The sequence below is a fragment of the Amphiura filiformis genome, chromosome 18 (genome assembly GCF_039555335.1).
Source record: "Amphiura filiformis chromosome 18, Afil_fr2py, whole genome shotgun sequence".
Lineage (NCBI taxonomy): Eukaryota > Metazoa > Echinodermata > Ophiuroidea > Amphilepidida > Amphiuridae > Amphiura > Amphiura filiformis.
Genome location: NC_092645.1, coordinates 52823887 through 52845390, shown reverse-complemented (window position 1 = coordinate 52845390; position 21504 = coordinate 52823887). Strand labels below are relative to the sequence as shown.

The following is a 21504-nucleotide window of genomic DNA, read 5'->3' as shown; positions in this document are numbered from 1 at the left end:
CACTGATCGCTTATTTGGATTTGACTCCAAGAAATTTTGGCAGAAGGCATTTGTTTTGTCTTTCAATGAATCAACATTAGCTTTATTAAAGTTAAAGAACTGGTTGTTCAATTTCAATGGGGTTTTCTGCAAAATCCAGCTTTGTAAATGTTTATAACTATCCTGTAAGAAACTGAAAATTTATTATTGCCGAGTTCCGACTGATTTTGCTTGATCGCATCACATTTATGAACTAGTCCGAGGTTCATCCGGCTGGAAAAAGCTGGAAAAGACCAGAAACAAAGTATGTCAACCTTGATGTTAACAGTAATGAAAATGTCAGCCTTTTGTGTTATCGTTTCAACAAGCATTTGATGCTGAAATATCCATTTAAAACTAACGCAGTGAAATTACTATTTTTATGTCAAAAACACACGAATAAGACCATGGATCAGATTGTGTATGATATTGATTTAAATAATAATATTACGACATGCATTATTTGTAATTTTTTTTCTAAAAATTTGCTTAAATATATTTATCAAATTATTTAAAATTTTGCATCAAATGCACGTTAATTTACATAAAGCGATCTCGAAATCCGGATTTTCCCACATGAATGTGTCATTTTACGATGAGGAAATAACAGATTTTTATGACTTCTGTGCGGAGTTGTAGACATATTTTTGAACTGTAATATCTTTATTCATTTCAACTTGAAGCATAGAACTTTAAAAAGAATTTAGGTAAGTAGATACTTGGAAAACACTCGGTCGGTAAACGTAAGCCAAGCCGGAAGACAAGCTGAAGTGAGGCTAGGCTAGGTTTTTGTTTTTTTTATATACCGGTAATAGAATCCGGGAATAGAATTGAATGGTAAAGCATGAAAATTGATTTGAATTTCGAAATACTTTCATGTACTATAACCTTCTGCAAAGATAATATAACTGTGAATTATAAGATAAAAACTGTGAATTATCTGTGAAAAATGCTGGAGTGTATTCGGGAGTGTATTACATATTTTGAACGTTTGAGGACTTGTGAAGTTGTGTTGTTCGATGACGGTCGATGTTGATCAAGTTGGCCGCCATGGCCGGGATTTAGCCTGAGGTACTCACACCTCCATCACTACGATTTCCACTGTCCTTCTCCGTACGAAGGTCTGAGACCCCTGAGCATACCAGGGTAGTACAAGGAACTTATGGGTCAGTCCATATGATATCAAGGAGGTCCCCCACCTGACCCCCTCAGATTTGCTTTATATTTTAGTCACATGTTGTACCTGTAAAAATATTAAAAACCTGCAAATTTGAGGTCTGTAGCTCTTACGGATTTTCTGTGGTAGCCATTTAAAGTTGGCGTATGGGGGTCTAAATTTGGACTCAAAAGTTGCCCTTTAAATAAATGTTATCTTTGTTGGGAGTCTGACTTCTTTACAAAAAGAGAGAGAGGTCTGAAACCTTGTATACACACTAACTGCATGCCTAATTTGTCAAAAAGTAAAAAAAAATAAAAATTGGTAATTGCGCGTTGTGTCACGGGGTCATTAAATATGCAAGAAAAAAATGTAATGTTTTGTAAACTGGCAAGTTTAGCCCCCCTAAATTCACATTTTTTGTCAGATTAATTATTTTTGTTGTCACTGATGCTAAATATAGGTTAAATACAATACATATCCAAAAATTGAGGTCACAACTCATTTACATTTCTAACAGCGCCCTCACGAAGATGAAATTTATTGCAAATTCAACATTTTCAGGGGGTCCAAAGTCGATGTGGTCCACCTTCAAAATTTATAAAACTTTTTTTTTATATGACTACTAGTCTTAAATTACAACTTTGCAAAGTCCCAGTAATTGTCTAGGTTGACTTCATATAAAATGACAAGCCCAAAGTTAACCATTTTCTTATGATTGCATGTACTGCAAATGTGCCGAATTTGGAAGTCTTAAAGTCAAATTGGCCCCAACATTGAAAATAAAATGGAAATTAAAGTAAATAGGGCCAATAACTACGCATCTAGTCATTTGTTTTCAATATTGTGGCCATTTTGACTTTTAAACCTTCCGAATTCGGCACCTTTGCAGTACATACAATCATAAGAAAATGGTCAACTTTGGGCTTGTCGTTTTACATGAAGTCAACCTATAAAATTACTGGGATTGAGCAAAGTTGTACTTTAAGACTAGTAGTCATATAAAAGTGATGTTTTATGAATTTTGAAGGTTGACCACATTGACTTTGGGCCCCTGAAAATGTTGAACTTGCAACTTAAATTTCATCTTTATGAGGGCGCTGTTCGAATGTAAATAAATTGTCACCTCTATGTCTTATATATGCATTGTATTTGTCCTATATATCGCATCAGTGACAACAAAAAACAATTATTCTGACAAAAAATGTAAATTTAGGGGGGCTAAACTTGCCAGTATACAAAACATTACATTTTTTTTTTGCATATTTAATGACCCGTGACACAACGCACAATTACAGACATTTTTTTTTTTTTACTTTTTGACAAATTGGGCATGTAATTAGTGTGTATACAAGGTTTCAGACCTCTCTCTCTTTTTATTAGGAAGGTACAGGCTTCCAAAGATGAAATTTATTCAAAGGGCAACTTTTTGGTCCAAAGTTATATTCCCCTACTCCCACTTTAAATGGCTGCCACAGAAAATATGTATATTGAAAATAAAATGGAAATAAAAGTAAATAGGGCCAATAACTACTCATCTAATCATTTATTTTCAATATTGTGGCCAATTTGACTTTTAAGCCTTCCAAATTCGGCATATTTGCAGTACATGCAATCATAAGAAAATGGTCAACTTTGGGGTTATCGCTTTTATGAAGTCAACCTAGACAATTACTGGGACTTTGCAAAGTTGTAATTTAAGACTAGTAGACATATAAAAAAAATGTTTTATAAATTTTGAAGGTGGACCACATCGACTTTGGACCCCCTGAAAATGTTGAATTTGCAATAAATTTCATCTTCGTGAGGGCGCTGTTCGAAATGTAAATGAGTTGTGACCTCCATTTTTTGGATATGTATTGTATTTAACCTATATAAATTTAGCATCAGTGACAACATAAAATAATTAATATGACAAAAATGTGAATTTAGTGGGGATAAACTTGCCAGTTTACAAAACATTACATTTTTTCTTGCATATTTAATGACCCCGTGACCAGTGTTCGAAATAAGCACTTATCCTCTTGTCCTCTTGTCCAAAAATCACTGGGGACAACCATATTGAGACATGTACTTATCCTCTGGACAACCACTATATTTTACTTCTTAAATATGACACATTTTGGGGACAACCAAAATGTTTTGAGGACAAGCAGAATTTATGCTTTAGTTGTCCTCGGGACAACCTCCATATTTTCCTTATTTCGGACACTGCCCGTGACACAACGCGCAATTACCGATTTATTATTTTTTTAAAACTTTTTGACAAATTGGGCATGCAGTTAGTGTGTATACAAGGTTTTAGACCTCTCTCTCTCTTTGTAAAGAAGTCACAGACTCCCAAAGATGACATTTATTTAAAGAGCAACTTTTGAGTCCAAATTTAGACCCCCATACGCCAACTTTACCACAGAAAATCCGTAAGAGCTACAGACCTCAAATTTGCAGGTTTTAATATTTTTACAGGTACAACATATGACTAAAATATAAAGCAAATCTGAGGGGGTCAGGTGGGGACCTCCTTGATATCATATGGACTAACCCTTATACGATGTCCTCATTCACAAACTGATACTATCTGTCCATCGTATAAGACTGTTACCGCACGGCAACTGGTTGAAGGAATATTACACAGTCAAGAATAGGCTCCATCATTTTTTTGTTCTGATCCCTCCCAGTCTTCCAAAACATCAAAAGCGTTGCACATTTACTTACTTAAGACTGTCCTTTTCATATAACGCAGACAAAGTAGGGCCAAGCTACCTAGAAATGGTCAAATTTTGGCAAGAAATATCTCTCTGTAATCCTATGTAAGTCCCATAATCACATCGTTATCGGCGATCGCGATTTTTTTTCCTGAAGTTTCGCTGGTACCCAGTAGCGTCATTCATGTGACGTGACACAGCTAAAATAATCGACCGAAATCGGGGATGCTTAAAACGCCAACCAATTTCAAAACACAGAAAGCAGTAAACTTATTGGCGAAGCGGTCCGAATTTTGAGCCATAAGTTTACGTGGTGAACTAATACCAGGGTACACATAAAATACCACTTTTTCTCATAAATACCACTTCCTACCGTCCTACCATTCCTCATGCATGTTCGTATGTAAAAGACCAGACTTGTGACTGTTATCGTCGCCGTGTTTTGAATTCTTCCTATAAATAGATGCCGTCAGTGTGACGTCATCACCGCGACGTGAGTTCACGGTATGCCCAGCCAAAAACCTTACCTCGATCTCGATCGTAAAATCCAGCCGATGCATGTCATAAATAATTCATTATTCCATTGTGTAAATGTCAGTGATTGTGTCCATGTATTGTTATTGCACCTGCGATCTCGCGCGAGAGCAGTTGTCAAGCTGAATTTATACTCGATTGCTGGATTATTGCACTTTTACTACATGCATGTCTGAGAGTACACAGCCTCCTTAATACCGTAAAAGGCTGTCGCGTTCATTGATTGGCTTACGATTTCAAAGAATGGCTTTTGCAACCAATAACAATACGGGTTATATGACGCCCATCGGAAATTTTGCATACGTCCACGATGACGTCATGCCCCAGTGCCACGAGGCTGGCTTTTCTGCTAAAGCGAGGGAGTGGTATAAAGTCAGTTTCACACCTGTGATTTAATGGAGCACATCCACAGCGCATTTGACAGATGAAATTGGCAATTCTGAGCAACGGGATTCCATGAAATGGACGATTATGTAAGTTATTCTACAGGATCGGTAATAATTAACAACTGGTCTGCTGTATTTGAAGTGCATATTGAAGTTTGTAAGTTTGTGACTTTGTTACGTGCAATTGATATTATAGGAAGCTTAAATTTATATGTGGGAAATACTACCAATAATATATACAAGATACAACAGAACAGGCGTTTCCATCAGTGAAAAATAAACAAGAAATGGAATCCAATGTTAACATATATCTGCACAAGTGACTGATAGCCTATCTTTAGTATTGATGCTTTCAGGCTTAAAAATGATAGCAAGAAATGGAAATCGCCCCAAAGGAAAGATTTTAATCGTGAAATTGATCGCCACATCTCATGGATTCACATTATCATGAAACATGGCGGACATACCAAGCACCCTCACTACGTTCGGGTCTGTGAGGGTGCTCGACCAGGCATAGCTTAAATTGGCAGGCTGTCATGCAATTTATCCGTCTCTTCCGAACATATATGGACGTTCAGGGCAAGTTATACTGAAGTATGACTTGCCCACACAGGGTATAGTATAAGTTCACGCTATGTGTATCACATCCCAAGACTATATCATATATCCAGTCTGGACACATCACACTTCACGTGTGATGTGTCCAGCTAATCGGCAAACGAACACATAAGGTGGACAAGTTAGCATAACGGCCTGTCAATTTACGCTTCCTGAAAACACTCTTGCACATAACATACAAAACCACAAACTCACTAACTTCAACATGCACTACTCAGAAAAAAAACCCAAATATTAATTATTACCGATCCTGCAGAATAACTTTTCATAAATCACAGGTGTGAAACTGACTTTATACCACTCGCTCGCTTTTGCAGAGAAGCGACGTCTCGTGGCACTGGGGCATGACGTCATGGACGTGTGCAAAATTTCCGACGGGCGCCATATAACCCGTTTTGTGATTGGTTGCAAAAACCATTCATTGCAATCGTAAGTAGGGGTGTAATTCGTGTAAATTAACGGTTATTTGTCTAACCATTTAAAAAAAAAATCTTTAAAAAATGTTTTTAATTTTTTTCAAAGTTTTCGCGACTTTGGAGAACCACTGGACCTACCGTATTGTCTGTAATAAACACTCCCCCTCTGATAAACACCCCCTCCAATTTTTCAATGAAAAATTGACAAAAGTGCAAACATTTCCATGCCATATTGTTTGACTTTGAGTAAGCTTAAAACTTGCATCAGTCATGTCATTGATGATCACTAAACTCACTTGCATGGACAAAACCTACTACGACTCAAACATCCATCCATTTCATTGCCTAATTATGGTAGAATTTCACCAGATTATTGCTTGATGATGTACAGTGTAGGGCCTACTTACAGTAGTGCCGTACTATTACGCTATGTTTTGTATTCGGCGAGGATGACGATATTTACATCCTGAACTTGCAAACAGCCACAATGTGTTTTACTTGATATTTTTCACCCCTAAATAATCTTGTATAATTCCCTGCAATACCCTATGTGATAATAACTTACTTATCTCTCGAGCGCAATACTTCAAGCTTCTGGATGGGCACTGAAATGTGCAAAAAAAATCCAATTTCTTGCGCTCTCACCTTCGAAATTTCCTGCTCATCGCGAATCTTGTTTGCATGGACAACAGAAATAAATATGGCCTACCCTGCATTTAGCATATAGTCTTCAACTGCTACGCACGGTCATAATGAGAAATGGCCATTTCGTTCCACTATGTTTACTAGCTTCAAAATCGGGGCCGGAAGACTTAGGCTAAAACTAACTTTATACTACATCGCTAAGTGATAGCGATTTTTTGGGGCCAATGAGGTAGACCACTTTTTGTTATATTGGAAAAAGCGCGTATCTCATTGGTCAAGTACTGATCGGCGATGGAGTATAAATTCAGCTTAGCTGCGCATGCTCATATGCCAGTTTAAAAGTAAATACTCGAGCATGCGACGAGAGAAACTGCGCTGAAAACGTAACTGGCCGTGTGTCTTGAAGTGGTAGTCCTTTGCGTTTCGTTAGTAAATTTCTAGGATCGCGCATCATTTTGTATTCAAACATTCATAACTTCCAAGACTCAGTACACCGGTCGATCTTACCGCTTCCGATGTTGATTAAGATACTTCTTGCATCGATCCCGAGATGCGGAAAACCAATAGTCATTTTGTCCCACATAAATGAATAAATAACAAAAAAAACCGATCCCCGGTGGACTCACCCAAAAGGTGACGTCACACCATATGATCGTCCTTATCCTCCTTGGTCTCCGACTGACACAGACGGCGTTTATCGATTGTTCATAGCACTGTGTATCAATTTCTCGACTAAGGCGAGATATACGGTTGTAGTTTCACACCTTAGGTAAAACCAAACCGGTATTGTACGACTGAGGATAGTTTTGACGGCATTTTCTGGCGAAAAAGTGACAAAAAACGATCCAAAACTTAGCTACATATCGTGCCTCCGTTTGTATACGGGACACACGAGCAATTCAAAATGGCCGCTCGTTGACGCCATTCATTTTGTTTCCCACGTAAAACAACCATTGCAGCCTGTAAGTTACAATAGATGTTTGTATATACACATTGTATTTCATTTACGGTAGGTTATTGTTGCTATGTTAGGGTGATTACTCTATCGTTATGTCTTCATTACCGTCCGATAAGACGAGTTAATCAGATATTCATACGGTGGGGATTGGTAGGGACCCGTCTGACATTTTAGTAATAAAGTTAGCCAGTCCTTACTTTACCACTAACGTTAGCGACCAGCCTCCGTGCTCAGGTTTGCTTACTGGGCTTGAGTCGCGTGTTGGGGGTAGTGCCCCTCCCTTTTCTCCTCGCTTCGCCTCGGCCCTGTCGGGCTTGCCCTTCCCTGGTGACGGAGCGGGACCCACACCGCTCTGTTTCACCCACAGGAGTGCTCACGATCTTCTAGATGTCTTTCTTTTGCTTAGGACTCTCCGAGTTCCAGCTTGACGATTGGGATAGGCTCCGTCATCGCCATAAGACGAAGAAGAAATCTACCAAGGGCACTGGTAAGGTCGACACGGTGGATTCTGCTGTGACAGCCCCTATGGGTCATGGCAGGTCTGCTTAAGGGGCTCCGGTCCCCGGACAAGCAGGCGGTTCCTTCGGGACTGCTAAGCGCCCAAAGGCTCAGCAGCCAGCGAAAGCACTGACTATACATCGGAGCAAAGTAGCAGGCAGCAGAGCGGTAACCACCAGCGAAAACCCTAGCGGGTTTTGCAGCAGGAGGATACCAGTCGATACGGTAGATTCTGCTGTGACCGCCCCTATGGGTCATGGCAGGTCTGCTCAAGGGGGCTCCGGTCCCCGGACAAGCAGGCGGTTCCTTCGGGACTGCTAGCGCGTCCAAAGGCTCAGCAGCCAGCGAAAGCACTGACTATACGTCGGAGCAAAGTAGCAGGCAGCAGAGCGGTAACCACCAGCGAAAACCCTAGCGGGTTTTGTAGCAGGAGGATACCAGTCCTCTAGCGAAAATCCTCACGGGTTTTTAGCAGGAGGACACCCGTCTGTTGCAGGCATATCTACGGGCTCAAACAGCCACAGTAGTAGCCAGCACTTATGTCCTCGAGAGCCAGCGGAGCGTGGGTGATCCATTATCGTCAATGGGTCAATTACCCTCTCTTGATCGATCACTGTCAAATCAACAGGGCATAGCTCCATTGATTGACGCTGCCTATTCAGGTGGCGAGGTGATTGATCGGGGTATGCACGCCAGCTACCCGTGGTACTAGGCAAGCTCCCTCTAGCCAAGGGACAGCCGGTATAGGGGGGTACCCATACACACGGCTTGATCCCCTGCGGGGAACGCAGTGAGGCATGGGTACAGTGGTACACAGCCGGGACCGCTATCGGGCACCTACGCTGGAACCACGCATACAGCGGTATACAGCCGGAACCCTCACGGGTACCCATGCTAGTACAGCGCCGGTACCACGCCAGCACACAGCTTGATCCCCCAAACAGGGAACGCAGTGTGGCGAGGGTACAGCGGTCCACAGTTGGGAACCCTCACGGGTACCCACACAGTTGGGAACCCTCACGGGTACCCACGCTGATACCGCACCGGTACCGCAGCACCCGCCTTAGTCGCCACAGTCTCTGTGGCAACTAGGGGGGGAGGCGGTGCTGGTACTGCAGTACCATGGGGTTACCCTGGTGGCGGATCCTTTCAGGGTCAGCTGCCGGCTGGGTATGCCCCGTGGTACCCGCCGCAGGGTGTTTCTTCCACGGCCTAGCACCGTGGCAAGTGTTGCCTAGCGATGGCCACGCAATACCAACATCAGCTGTTGACCAGGCCAGCCGGCATGGGGCTAACCCAGATCTTGATCAGGGTAGGCCCCGTGCTGCTAGCGCTAGGACGACGGCTGCGAGAGCATGCGGACCCAGTGGTGCCATGGCGGATACCTCAGGGTCTTGCGGGAGTACTCCCTCTTCTGCTGGCAGGTAGTCGGCGAGCCACACAGTGGTTATGCCTTCTTACCCGCTTTCAGATGCCCGTCCTCAGTTACCGTCATCATCGGAGCATGATACGGATACTGTGGGCGAGGGAAAGGAGTCGGAAGCTGAGTCCGGTAGTGACATCACTACAATCTCCTTCCCCGCTGCCCCGCGAGGGGAGCAACAGCACTGATCTTCCTCCGGACACCCCCTAAGGGGAGTCCATGGAGGAGGACCAGGGATCCTTTCAGTAGGATGCTCAGCTGCTGCTTCCTCACAGGGGACGCCTGCACTCTCATTCCCGGCAAACCTCACGGGTAGATAGCGTGGGGCTGTCGAGCTCGGTAGAGCTATGACGCCGCGTGCTTGCACGCTTCCTCTGCGTGTAACGCTGGAGGACCACGGGACCTACCTGAGGGGATCCGAGAGGGACCCAGATGTCGCCAAGCGGACGCCAGACAACATCTGAGCTCTTCCGCGAGGTGAGCCTATTAGCGGTGCTAACAGCTAGCCTCAACGAGAGCTCCATGGGCCTAGCCCATAGGGTGTCCACTCAGCGCCGGGGTGGGGCCTGCCACTCCAATCGCTCAACGCGATGGAAAGGCATGGTACTTTTTCTCTGTGGATGCTTCTGCGCTGCGGTGGAGGACCGTGCAAAGAAGCTACTAACAACGGAGCACTCTGAAGAAGTCGGAAACTGCCCTTACCATGGGTAGGAGCTCCGACTTCAGCAGGCCGTGCACCACCAACAGTACCCGAGCCCACTACCTCTGCAGCACCCATTTCTGGGAGGCGCAAGGGTAGCACAGGAACAGCTGGCAAGCCCCGAAGAAGAGCAAGCGCTCTTCCAAGGGAAGCTAGGCAGAGCATTCCTGGGGGGCTCAGCGGTTTTTCCACAGGGGATCTCCCAGTGGATCTGACCGCTTATGGCTTTCACCCAGAGGTGGGAAACCATCTCTTTGAGCGCCTGGGTATGGTCAGTGGTGAGTGGGGTTACAGACTGGCAACCCAGTCTCCCCACATTCTGCCTGCACATTTCAGAGGTCCACAGTAGTGCCGCCAGACGGCCCCCAGCGTCGGGCACTACTGACAGGGATCACACAGCTTCTCACGGCGGGCGATTGTCCCGGTCTACCCCCGCTCTACGGGTGATCTTGGAGCCATCGGCGACGGAGCCCCATCCGGAACCGCAGGCTGTTGAACACGCTCTTCAGGCCCAAGAGGTTCAGAATGGGGACTCTCGCCTCGGTGCTAGCCTGCCCCATCAGGGGTATGGGAACAGCATCGCTAGATCTCTCGGACGCCTATCTGCATATGCCAATCGCCTCTCAAGATCGGAGGCATCTGCGCTTCTAGGTACAGGATCAAAATTACCAGTTTTGATACCGCCATCCGCCTGTCCATCTCTCCCAGGGTGTTTAACACTCTTGGTCAGAGCGGTGGCAGCGTACCTGAAGCACAGGGGTGTCAACATCAGTTGCTACCTGGACGTTTGGCTCATATACGGACGCACTCCACTGAAGACTACGGGTCTCATGGGGTTGATAGTCCGTGGGTGCGGGACCCTGGATTTTTGATCAGCTCAAAAAGTCCAGCGTGGTCCCGGCGCAGACACCACTATTTGTAGGGGCCCAGATCACCCTCACGGAGGGGTTCGCGGTGCTCTCACACGAGCGGGTGACGAACATGGTGCGGTGTGCCTGACTCTTGGCCGAGTCTCGGGCAAAACCCGCTGTGGCATGGATGAAGGTGGTAGGCCTAATGGCCAGTATGGTAGACCTCGTACTGTACTGCCGTTTCTACGTTAGGCTTACCCAACTACACCTTCTAGCCTGCTTGCAGGCCCACTCGTCACCCAATATCCCTCGCGGTTCCGTTGTCGGCGATCGCGCGAGAGGAACTCTGGTGGTGGACCAATCAGCCCAATTTGACCCAGGGTGTCAGGTTTCCTGCACCCCGGTATGTCACGTAGTGACGACCATAGCGCCAAAACGGGGCTGGGGGTCCACATCCACGGAGACTCCGCCTCGGGCCTATGGGGCCATAGAGACAGAGTTTCACATCAACCTCCCTCGCTTACGAGGAGGTGATTGTGGAATCACATACCGTTGTCCTGACGGATAACACAACCGTGGTAGCCTACCCCAACAGACAAGGGGACTCCGGCCACCACAATTGAGCCTGCATGCACGACACCTGATAGGGTGGTGCAAGTTCAGGCAGATTACGATGAGAGCGATACACATCGCTGGCGTCACCAGCATCCTCGCGCACAATCTGTCACGAGGAAGGGTGTCGGGACCAGCAGAATGGTCCCTTGCTCCGCAGGTCGCTCAGACGATCCTCAAGGGGATGTACCACCCCACGAAAGATCTGTTCGCATCTCATCGCAATCATCCACTGCCGGTGTACTGCTCAAGGGTCGCGGACCCCCAAGCATTCACCGTGGACGCTCTGTCCATAGACTGGGGAGGATGACAGCTTATGCAGTCCCTCCGATCTCACTACTCATGAGGGTGGTGGCCAAGATCGGGTGGGAAGACTGCATTGTCATTCTGCTAGCGGCAAGGCCGCTGACACTCCCCGAGGTACCAGATCTACTCTGGATGCCCGGAGCAGAGGTACCCAGTCTATCACTAGAGCACCTGCAGTTAGCTGCATGGCCCTTACCAGGGAACGCGCAGCGGAGGGATACTTTTCATCAGAAGCTGTTTTTCTCATCGCCGGGGCTAGACGGAAGTCTACCCTCCGTACGTATAGCCAGAGTCTGGCTCCATACTACGCTTGGTGCAATGAGACAAATAGCTCTCCCGCTAGAGCCCCTGTGCTGCTAGTTCCGGAGTTTCTGACAGAAAAGTTCCAAGCAAGACTTCAGCGGGCCACTGGGGCCAGCTATAAGTCAGCTGTCCTCTCCATTCACCGAGGTTTCGAGACGGGTCGACTATCATAGCCGATGGTTACCTTATTAGTCTACGCCTCGACGGTATGTTCAACGCAGTGTCTACTAAAAAGGAAAGTGATCCTCCTAAGGGATCCCAACACAGTCTTAGATTACTTTAAGGGTCACCCTTTTGACCTTCCGTCCAAAAGCGACGCTTAAATACGTATCTCTCAAGATGGCTTTCCGGTTTGGCGTTGGCTTCGGGGCGGCGGTGCTGAGTTGCACACGGTCTCGAGGTTAGCTTCCGTGTTCACAAACACTGGAGCGACACTGTTTCGGGCGCTCTGTTCTCGTGACTACTGAACGGGCGCGTGCATACCGACATTCGTCCCTCTCCAATCCCCAGGGTTGGGCAAGGTTCGGCTGAAGCCAAAGATAGGCTGGGGTGTCCGATAAGGCGCTGCAGCACTATTTCTTCCGAACACAGAAGCCTTGCGAGGGACTCGCGTTGGCTTCGGGACGGCGGTGCTGAGTTGCACACGGTCTCGAGGTTAGCTTCCGTGTTCACAAACACTGGAGCGACACTGTTTCGGCGCTCTGTTCTCGTGACTACGAACGGGCGAGGTGCAAACCGACATTCGTCCCTCTCCAATCCCCAGGGTTGGGCAAGGTTCGGCTGAAGCCAAAGATAGGCTGGGGTGTCCGATAGGCGCTGCAGCACTATTTCTTCCGAACACAAGCCTTGCGAGGGACTCACGACCGCATTCATCACCCTTACAGAGCCTTTCTGTCCAGCCGCTGTCGCAATGGCTGGTCCAGGTGTTGGTGGGGTCCGGGGATCGCGGGTTTCGCGTCCCCACGACCCACTCGACACTGAGCTATCTCATCATCTTGGGTATACCGCTCGGTTGTCCCTTGAGGAGATCTAGCAGGCGGTGTCCCGAAGCCACCTTCGCCCTTCTCTACGATACTTCCGCTTTACGTTAGTAATCAGAGACGGGCGGAGGTTTACCGGGACATTGTTCGGCGATCATAATACGGTGGTGTACGGGTACCAGGTTTTCAGACTATACAGAATACTCAGCATGGTAAGAACCAGTGTCGCTATTCTTAACCACCAAACTTATTAAGTAAGGAGGTTTATGTCTGTGATCGCGTGGTCTTTTTGTTTTCCCGACCGCTGGGGAAAATATTTCTGACCTCGCTGAAACCATCGCTACCGCTCCCCGATCCCTGATCAGATGCTGACCAATCTTGTACCTCCATCCGTCGGTTACTTGCTAGATCGATCTTTCAGATGTTGATGCAAGAAGTATCTTAATCAACATCGAACGGTAAGATCGACCGGTGTACTGAGTCTAGTCCCAAACAGAAATGTTTGGTAGACTCATAACCGTGCGATCTTACCTTTCCGATGTTGATTATCCCGACCCGCCACCCCTACAAGTTTGGTCCGGTAGGGGATCCCAAGTCGGATAAGGGATTTATCATATGGTGTGACGTCACCTTTTGGGTGAGTCCACCGGGGATCGGGTTTTTTGTTATTTATTCATTTATGTGGGACAAAATGACTATTGGTTTTTCCGCATCTCGGGATCGATGCAAGAAGTATCTTAATCAACATCGGAAAGGTAAGATCGCACCGGTTATGAGTCTACCAAACATTTCTGTTTGGGACTAATTATAGATCCTATCATAGCAAAAGTAAACATTTTCTGAATGGAAAAAGTCCAATCTTTCCAAAAATGGCATCCAATTTTCAGTAGGGGTAAGTCTAAATCAGGTAAAAATCCAAATATGCATGAAAAAGTTGTCAAAAAGTAGCACCTCCTCAAAAACATGTAACATCCAAACCATAGCACCTATCTAAAAAACAACCTTATTGGTGCAAAGTAGAGGCAATAGCCCACCCAAAAATGTATACTTTGATAGGGTTACCCCTACTTGATGTACTTTTTTGATACACGAATGACATGTTACAAAATTTTCCATCAAAATTTGAGGAAAATACAAAAATAATACTTGAATTGCTAAAAGAGCCTCTTTATACTAAAATCTTAGTGTATTCTTAAAAACATTAATAATGTTGTAAAGTGCAAGCAACAACCATCCTAAAAATGTTTACTTTGATAAGGTTACACCTAAATAGGGTACTTTCTGTGGTGTGATGTCAGTACACCGAAACATGCCGACATAAAAGACGTAAATTTTGTTCAGTTTAAAAAATTAAAAGAACTAATCGCTTGTGTTGACTTCAAACATGTAAAAACTACAGGTATCATGGGTATTCACCACAAGTTTAACTCACTTCAGATTCTTTCTAGCAATACTTTCAGGCTCTGATGCTTATATACTATCCAGAGAGGTTGCATGTTTCGGGCTCTGTGTTGTTTTTATCCAAATTCACCTGAATTTGTATTACTCTTGACACTCTTTAATAGCTCACATGCAGTGAGTGAGCAATTATAAAAATATAATCATTTATAATATAAATGTGTGCATATATATTTTAAATGTCCAATTTTAAAATTCCAATATTATGAACGAGGCTGAGCAAATATTAAATTTTGGTCTGTAGCATTTATTTATTTATTTATTTATTAGATAATTAATTAATAATTAATTAATTAAATTATTTAATTTAATGGCTATTTAATTAAGGCCTGTTAAAATCAATTACAATTGATTTATGGCAGTTAAAAAAACCTGAGATGGTTTTATTTATTTATTTATTTATTTATTTATTTATTTATTTATTTATTTATTTATTTATTTATTTATTTATTTATTTATTTATTTATTTATTTATTTATTTATTTATTTATTTATTTATTAATTAATTAATTAGATAATTAATTAATAATTAATTTATTTAATTATTTAATTTAATTTAATGGCTATTTAATACAGGCCTGTTAAAATCAATTACAATTGATTTATGGCAGTTAAAAAAACCTGAGATGGTTGTCTTCAGATTTCGTGTCCCAAGATCCGTGTTAAGTTAAAATTAAAATTAATTAATTATATAATTAATTAGCCTAATTAATTAGAATTAATTAATTAATTAATTAATTAAAATTAATTAATTAATTACAAAACAAATAGATCTTTAGTATATTCATTGTTGTAATGTAGAAAACCATGATGAACTGATGAATGCTTGTTTCTCCCATAGACTTTACATGGTGCCGTATCCCAATTTTGCACCACCCGCATCTTCGCTTACTTAATTAATTAAATCTTATTTATTTCAAATCTCAGAATATCAAATTTGGTACCAAATTAAAGAGTACGATTCTAGGCCTTTAGGCAGTATCTTATTTAAAGACTTTATTCATTGTTGTAATATAGAAAAACCTTGATGAGCAGAGTGCTCATTTCTCCCATAGACTTTACATGGTGCCGTATCCCAATTCCGTATCCCAATTGCACCACCCCGCGCCTTCGCTTACTTAATTACTTACAACTTTTTAATTAAAAACCTCAGAATATTATGTTTGGTATCAAATTAAGGAGAACACTATAGGCTTTAAAATGAATGTAAATTTGATGGCATTAGAAATGATTAAAGGTACTTGCTTATTACAAATAAGTCATTTTTTACTAAAATATGAAACAACACCACCCTATTGAGAACACCAGTTCACGACGCACGGCCAACTACAAATTGGTTTTTTAGCACATTTGCAACGCAAATGATGCTATAGGCATGGTCTAAATTTCTCTCTGTTTTTTTTTTTTTTTGCTACATCGTTTGAGTAATGGAGCTGGTAATTTGAGGGAGCGATCTTTGCATGATCGTTCATGATTGTTACTTATTTAGCTAGAAAAATTCGGACCGGAAGTGTGATTTTTAGAGCATTTTGTTACGAAAATTTTTACCAAATTTCATGGAATAGTCTCCTATGCAGACTGTTTGTGGTGCTTTTCATATTACAAACACTGTAAAAACTCCTTGATCTGGCGATTTTGTAAAAGAGATGTTGAACTTTACTGCTTCAGTGCGGCTACAATGTTTGCTTTTCAGTGTTGCTTTGCCAAGCACCAATTGGGCTCATGCTGTCTATAGGCCCCTACTTCTGTGCACCAGCCATGAGCAATAGTGTCTCAAATTCTCCAAATTAGTGCACATTCAGAACAATTGTAGCAAAACTTAGTTTATATCATTGGCACTGACACATTTAATGCTAGTCCAGACTTTGTGTCTTTGTATATTAACACCTTTCTAGTTTTTCAATTAACACATTGAATGCTACAACATTTAATCATTTATTGGTCTTGAACAAATCCTGTACACTGTAAATATAAACTTAGAAATGTGAGGAAAAGTGATTGACTATAGCATGTAAGAAATTAATGTCCAGACTTGATGTCTTTTTAACATATTAACACCTACTTGTTAGGTCATTGTTAAGGTGGTGTTACATGTAAAGGCAAGGTTTAGGGAAATCATGAATTCCAACATTTTTGCAAATATTTCCAAAACCTTTCATGATATAATTTCAAGTCAGTTTGTACTTATGTAGGGATATGTTGGCCATGTTATGAAGGTAATAAAACCATTGCCATGGTAACCAAGCAGTCGCTATTGGCTTCTGAACAATCACATTGAAAGTTTTTTGCTGTTTTTTTCGAGTCGCAAATCACTTCATTTGTCCCAATAAAGTATACTCGCATGTTGAGTCATGTTCCTGCTAACCTCCACTGATTTTCCCGTAAAAAATCCCAGTGGAATTCCCCTGGGGTCAAAGTGAAATTTTTGTTTTTTTTTTTCTTTTTCCACATTACTTACAAACTTTTTACGGGAAAATCAGCAGGGAGGTCATTCGTGATGTTCTTGAACGATTTGACACCATTTCCTAATTTATTTGAACATGTGCAATTTCAACCATATGAGAGCAGTATCCAGGTCTGAAATTTCTCAGTCCCTGGAGAGCAATAATCAAGGAGGTAGGGTGCTGAAAACACTGCCGAAAATCTTTAAAAATAATTATCTTCTTCTGTGCCAAAAATGAAAACGATCCATAGATCTTTAATTTGCATTTTAAAGTTGTAAATTTCTCAGTATCAATAAAATTACTGAGCAAACATAGATAATGGAATTATCTGTGGAGCAAATTAATACGCTTAATTCCAATCAGTTAATTTCCATCATTTACAATCTGATTATATTATCTTCTGTGCCAAAGATGAAAACGATCCATAGATCTTTAAGGTGGTTATGGAGGCATTATAATACGGTTTTCAAAATATATCAATTTATATTTTCTTTGTATCTTATTGTTTTTATCAATAATCAATAAAGATGACTGGAGCTAAAATGACTGGAGAAGCTCATTTACATATAATTTTTGCCAATATTTTGCTAAAAATCCACGCATAAATGTTCAGGGTACTTTTATTTTGCATAATTTTGCCCTGAAACTTGGTCAAAGTGTTTCTAATATGTTCTAATGTATTATATAGTGAAGCCGCCCCCTAATGAGCTAATTAATTAGCATTTATGCAAATTAGCTCATTAATTATGCAAATATGCTAATTAGAGGGCGGGTTCACTATATAATACATTAGAACATACAACAGCAGGCTGTGCTTGGACCCGGAAAAAATCCCATCCAAGAAATATAAAATATCATCATAGATCGTCATTGTGCGATAACCCAGCTCAATCGGCTCACAGCACATTTTTTAACAACTTTTCCTTCATAAATTACATACAAATTTTACAAAAATCTCTGCAACATGATACACACCTCATCGCTGTTTCATGCACAGCTATTTGATCAGCGATACGAGGGGAACTGTGGAAGAGGTTGACTTGCGATTTTTTTCGGATCGTGCAAATATTATGTTACAATAATAATGTCAACAAAACAGGGTCAATGCCTGGTGACATCGCGAAAACATGTTTTTGCGGTAGTTGTATAGGCCTATATATTTCAACCGAGCAAATATAACAAAATAAATGCAAATAATTAGATGATTAAAGTAGTGCATGTTATTAGGTAGTAATTGTAGTTCTTTATGAGAAAGTCGGCTGACCCAGTAATTTGACTTGACTTGGTAATAAGCTTTGGGTGTTGAATTCGGCATACTTTAATATTTATCGTTTGCGCCAGTACTGAGTGAAATACATTTCCGGGTGTTTCAGAAGTTTCGTACATAAGTACAATTTGGACCCACAAAAATCAATTTGGGACCCCGCAAATTTCAACTAAATGGATCTGAATGGGTCCAGCATAAAAAAGTGGACCCGGTTATTTGAGAGCAAACTGTGAACCCTGCCTCTGGGGCGTTTATTACACACAATACGGTAGGTCCAGTCAAAAAAAACTTTCGAAAACTTTGAACAAAAATTGATTTTTTTTTAATTTTTTTTTTACGTTTAAACGGTTAGTGATTTTCCTAAACGGTTAGTGATTTTCCTAAACGGATACTGCATTTTACGGTCAGTGAAACGTGTAAACGTAGACACTCTTAATCGTAAGCCAATCAATGAACGCGACAGCCTTTTGTATTATTTTCTACATTTACAAAAGAAAAATAAGCAGCAGTGTAACCTGGCAGACTCATAAGCCATGACTTGCGATCTTGATCATGTCACATATTGTGTATTAATTATTACAGATTACATTGAAGGAAATAAGTAGAGTGCACATTACAGTGTGGTGACAGCAGGCTCTCTCTCAAGATGATTGATGTGACAATCAAGACCCTGGACTCCAGAACCAGGAGTTTCACTGTGCCAGAACAGGTAGGTATTCGTATGAGTACAAGGTCATCTGGTGTACACAGACATAATAGGTGCTACATGCAAGGGTGAAATTTAACGGGTGATGGCTTGGTTCCATGCCTGAGACTTGCATAACATCGCTTGTGAGTGACTCCAGAACCAGGAGTTTCACTGTGCCAGAACAGGTAGGTATTCGTATGAGTACAAGGACATCTGGTGTGCACAGACAAGTAATAGGTGCTACATGCAAGGGTGAAATTTAACGGGCGATGGCTTGGTTCCATGCCTGAGACTTGCATAACATCGCTTGTGAGTGACTCCAGAACCAGGAGTTTCACTGTGCCAGAACAGGTAGGTATATGAGTACAAGGTCATCTGGTGTACACAGACAAGTAATAGGTTCTACATGCAAGGGTGAAATTTAACGGGTGATGGCTTGGGCCAAGAAAAAAATTGTTTGCTTGCCCTCAAATGAATTTTAACAATTGGGTCGGTCGGGATTTCTTTTCCTTGTTTTTTTAAGTACTAGCAAACTCTACTGTTTGTATTAAGGCTCAAAATATGAAAAATCAGACAATTTTGGTGTCAAAATTAATCGACTAACATTACAAAACAACTAAAATGTTGAACACAAGCTCTAAAATACTTTTTTTTTTTACATCTTCAGAATGCAAAAATTTGAAAAGAAAAAAAAACTTTTTCAGGAATTTCCAAAAATAGGGTCGGTATTCTTTTGTACAGAAAATAGAAAAAAACATTTTTCTGATTTCCGAAATTAGGGTCAGTCAGTCAGTTGAGGGCAAGCAAACATCTTTTATTTTTTGGCCTTGGTTCGAGGCCCGGGACTTGCCTAACATCACTTGTAATTAAGTGATAGAAAAAGGCTCAGTTTAAAAAAAAAGTGAATCCTGGTTCATCTAAATTTAGCTGCAACCAAGGCATAGCCAGATGGTTGGCCAGGTGTCATTTGGACACCCTGTTTTCAATTTGGACACCCTAAAATTCTGATTTTTATAATGGAGTGAATAGGAAGTGGACACCCTGATGTTGAAGAATAAGATATTTTTGTCCATTTTGGACACCCTAAAGATACCCCTCTGGCTAATGCCTTAGCTGCAACCATGACTCACTTTGGGATAATACAAGGATTCAATGACAGTTTCAGTTATACCATGTATCTACGAGGGGGTATCAAAAAGTTTTTGAAATCGCCCAGAAGTGAAAGAACTATATGAAATTTTGTCAGTGCAATCACTGGTCCTTATATGTATGTAGACTATGGTGCAAAAATGGTCTCATACATGTAAGTATGTTTACTTTTTTTACAGGTGGCGCTAGATGCCAATAACCTGCTACCCCAGTTACTGCGCACAAACTGCAAGATTGAGAAAATTGAGGCAAGCAGCGTTATTAAGATCCTGCTTTTAATTTTGAAGGATTGCAGTGCCTAGAAAATCGATGATGAAATGAAAGTTACCTTCTTTGGTGATTGTGATATGTCACTGTTGCTTTTTGGAAAAGGAATTTTTATTTCATCACAGATTTTCTGGGCACTGTAACCCTTAAAATGGAACTATAATCATGCTACATGCCTTAATTTTCTCCATTTTACTGGTTATGCGGTTACATAGGCAGGTACTGACATCTAGCGCCTGTAAAAAAAGTAAACATACTTATGAGACCATTTGTGCACCATATGAGTGTACATAATGACCAGTGATTGCACTGACAAAATATCATTGATATAGCTCTTTCACTTCTGGGAGATTTCAAAAACTTTTTGATACCCCCTTGTAATTGATATTTTTTGGTGTACACCTCAAAAGCCTTCGCATTTAACCCTGAATATGTCATCATGCTAGTGCGTGCATGTGCTATAATTAAGGCCACTATGTGTACATAGGTCCATTCCTCCAACTGCATCATGCACGGCAGGCATCACACCTGCTTTGGAAAATGTACATGTACAGTATAACGTTGAGAATAGGTACTGGCACAATGATGTATTTGGTTAAAATTGCAAAGGCTTACGGGAATTACCAAAAATTGCACGTACCCTCCTCCTGCACAAGGTTGGAAAAATCAGTGGGCCGACTTTGACCACTTCCAGTTTCTGTTTAGATGGGGAGGGAAGGGATCAGCTTTTTAATAAAAACTACATTGTAGTGATAGAAAGCATATGTTTAGATTTCTAAACTACTCAAATTCCACTCACTGGAGCGCTTTCACCGGGTCAACCAGCGAATGTTATTGCTCTGAAGATTTGTTGTTGCTAGTGATGTAATGTTATTGAGATGCATAGATGTAGATAACATCAAACTGGAAGATGTTGTTGAGCCCCCCTTGGTTCTGGGGGGGTCCGGAGGTTGTCCCAGACAGGGTCAATGTCTAACCCTGTGTCACAGTGGTTCTGTCTGGGTCTTTTAGTTCTGATATGGATGGCTTCCAAGTCCTTAGACTCCCTCTCTAACACTTTTACATTCTCCCAGTCAATCTGGTGCCCTTCTCTCCTGTCAATATGTTCCTTGATCGCTGACT

At 42.0% G+C, this 21504-nt stretch overlaps 1 protein-coding gene across 1 annotated transcript in view; it reads left to right on the top strand.

The window, feature by feature from the left end:
* Nucleotides 1-573: 573 nt before the first annotated feature.
* The window catches only part of LOC140139221 (large proline-rich protein BAG6-like), a 60728-nt gene continuing 39797 nt past the window's right edge, over nucleotides 574-21504 (top strand). The window contains exons 1-2 of the mRNA XM_072161001.1: nucleotides 574-725; nucleotides 18861-18987. Of these exons, the coding sequence (XP_072017102.1) occupies nucleotides 18925-18987 (63 nt within the window). The 5' untranslated portion in view covers nucleotides 574-725; nucleotides 18861-18924. The remainder of the gene's footprint in view (nucleotides 726-18860; nucleotides 18988-21504) is intronic.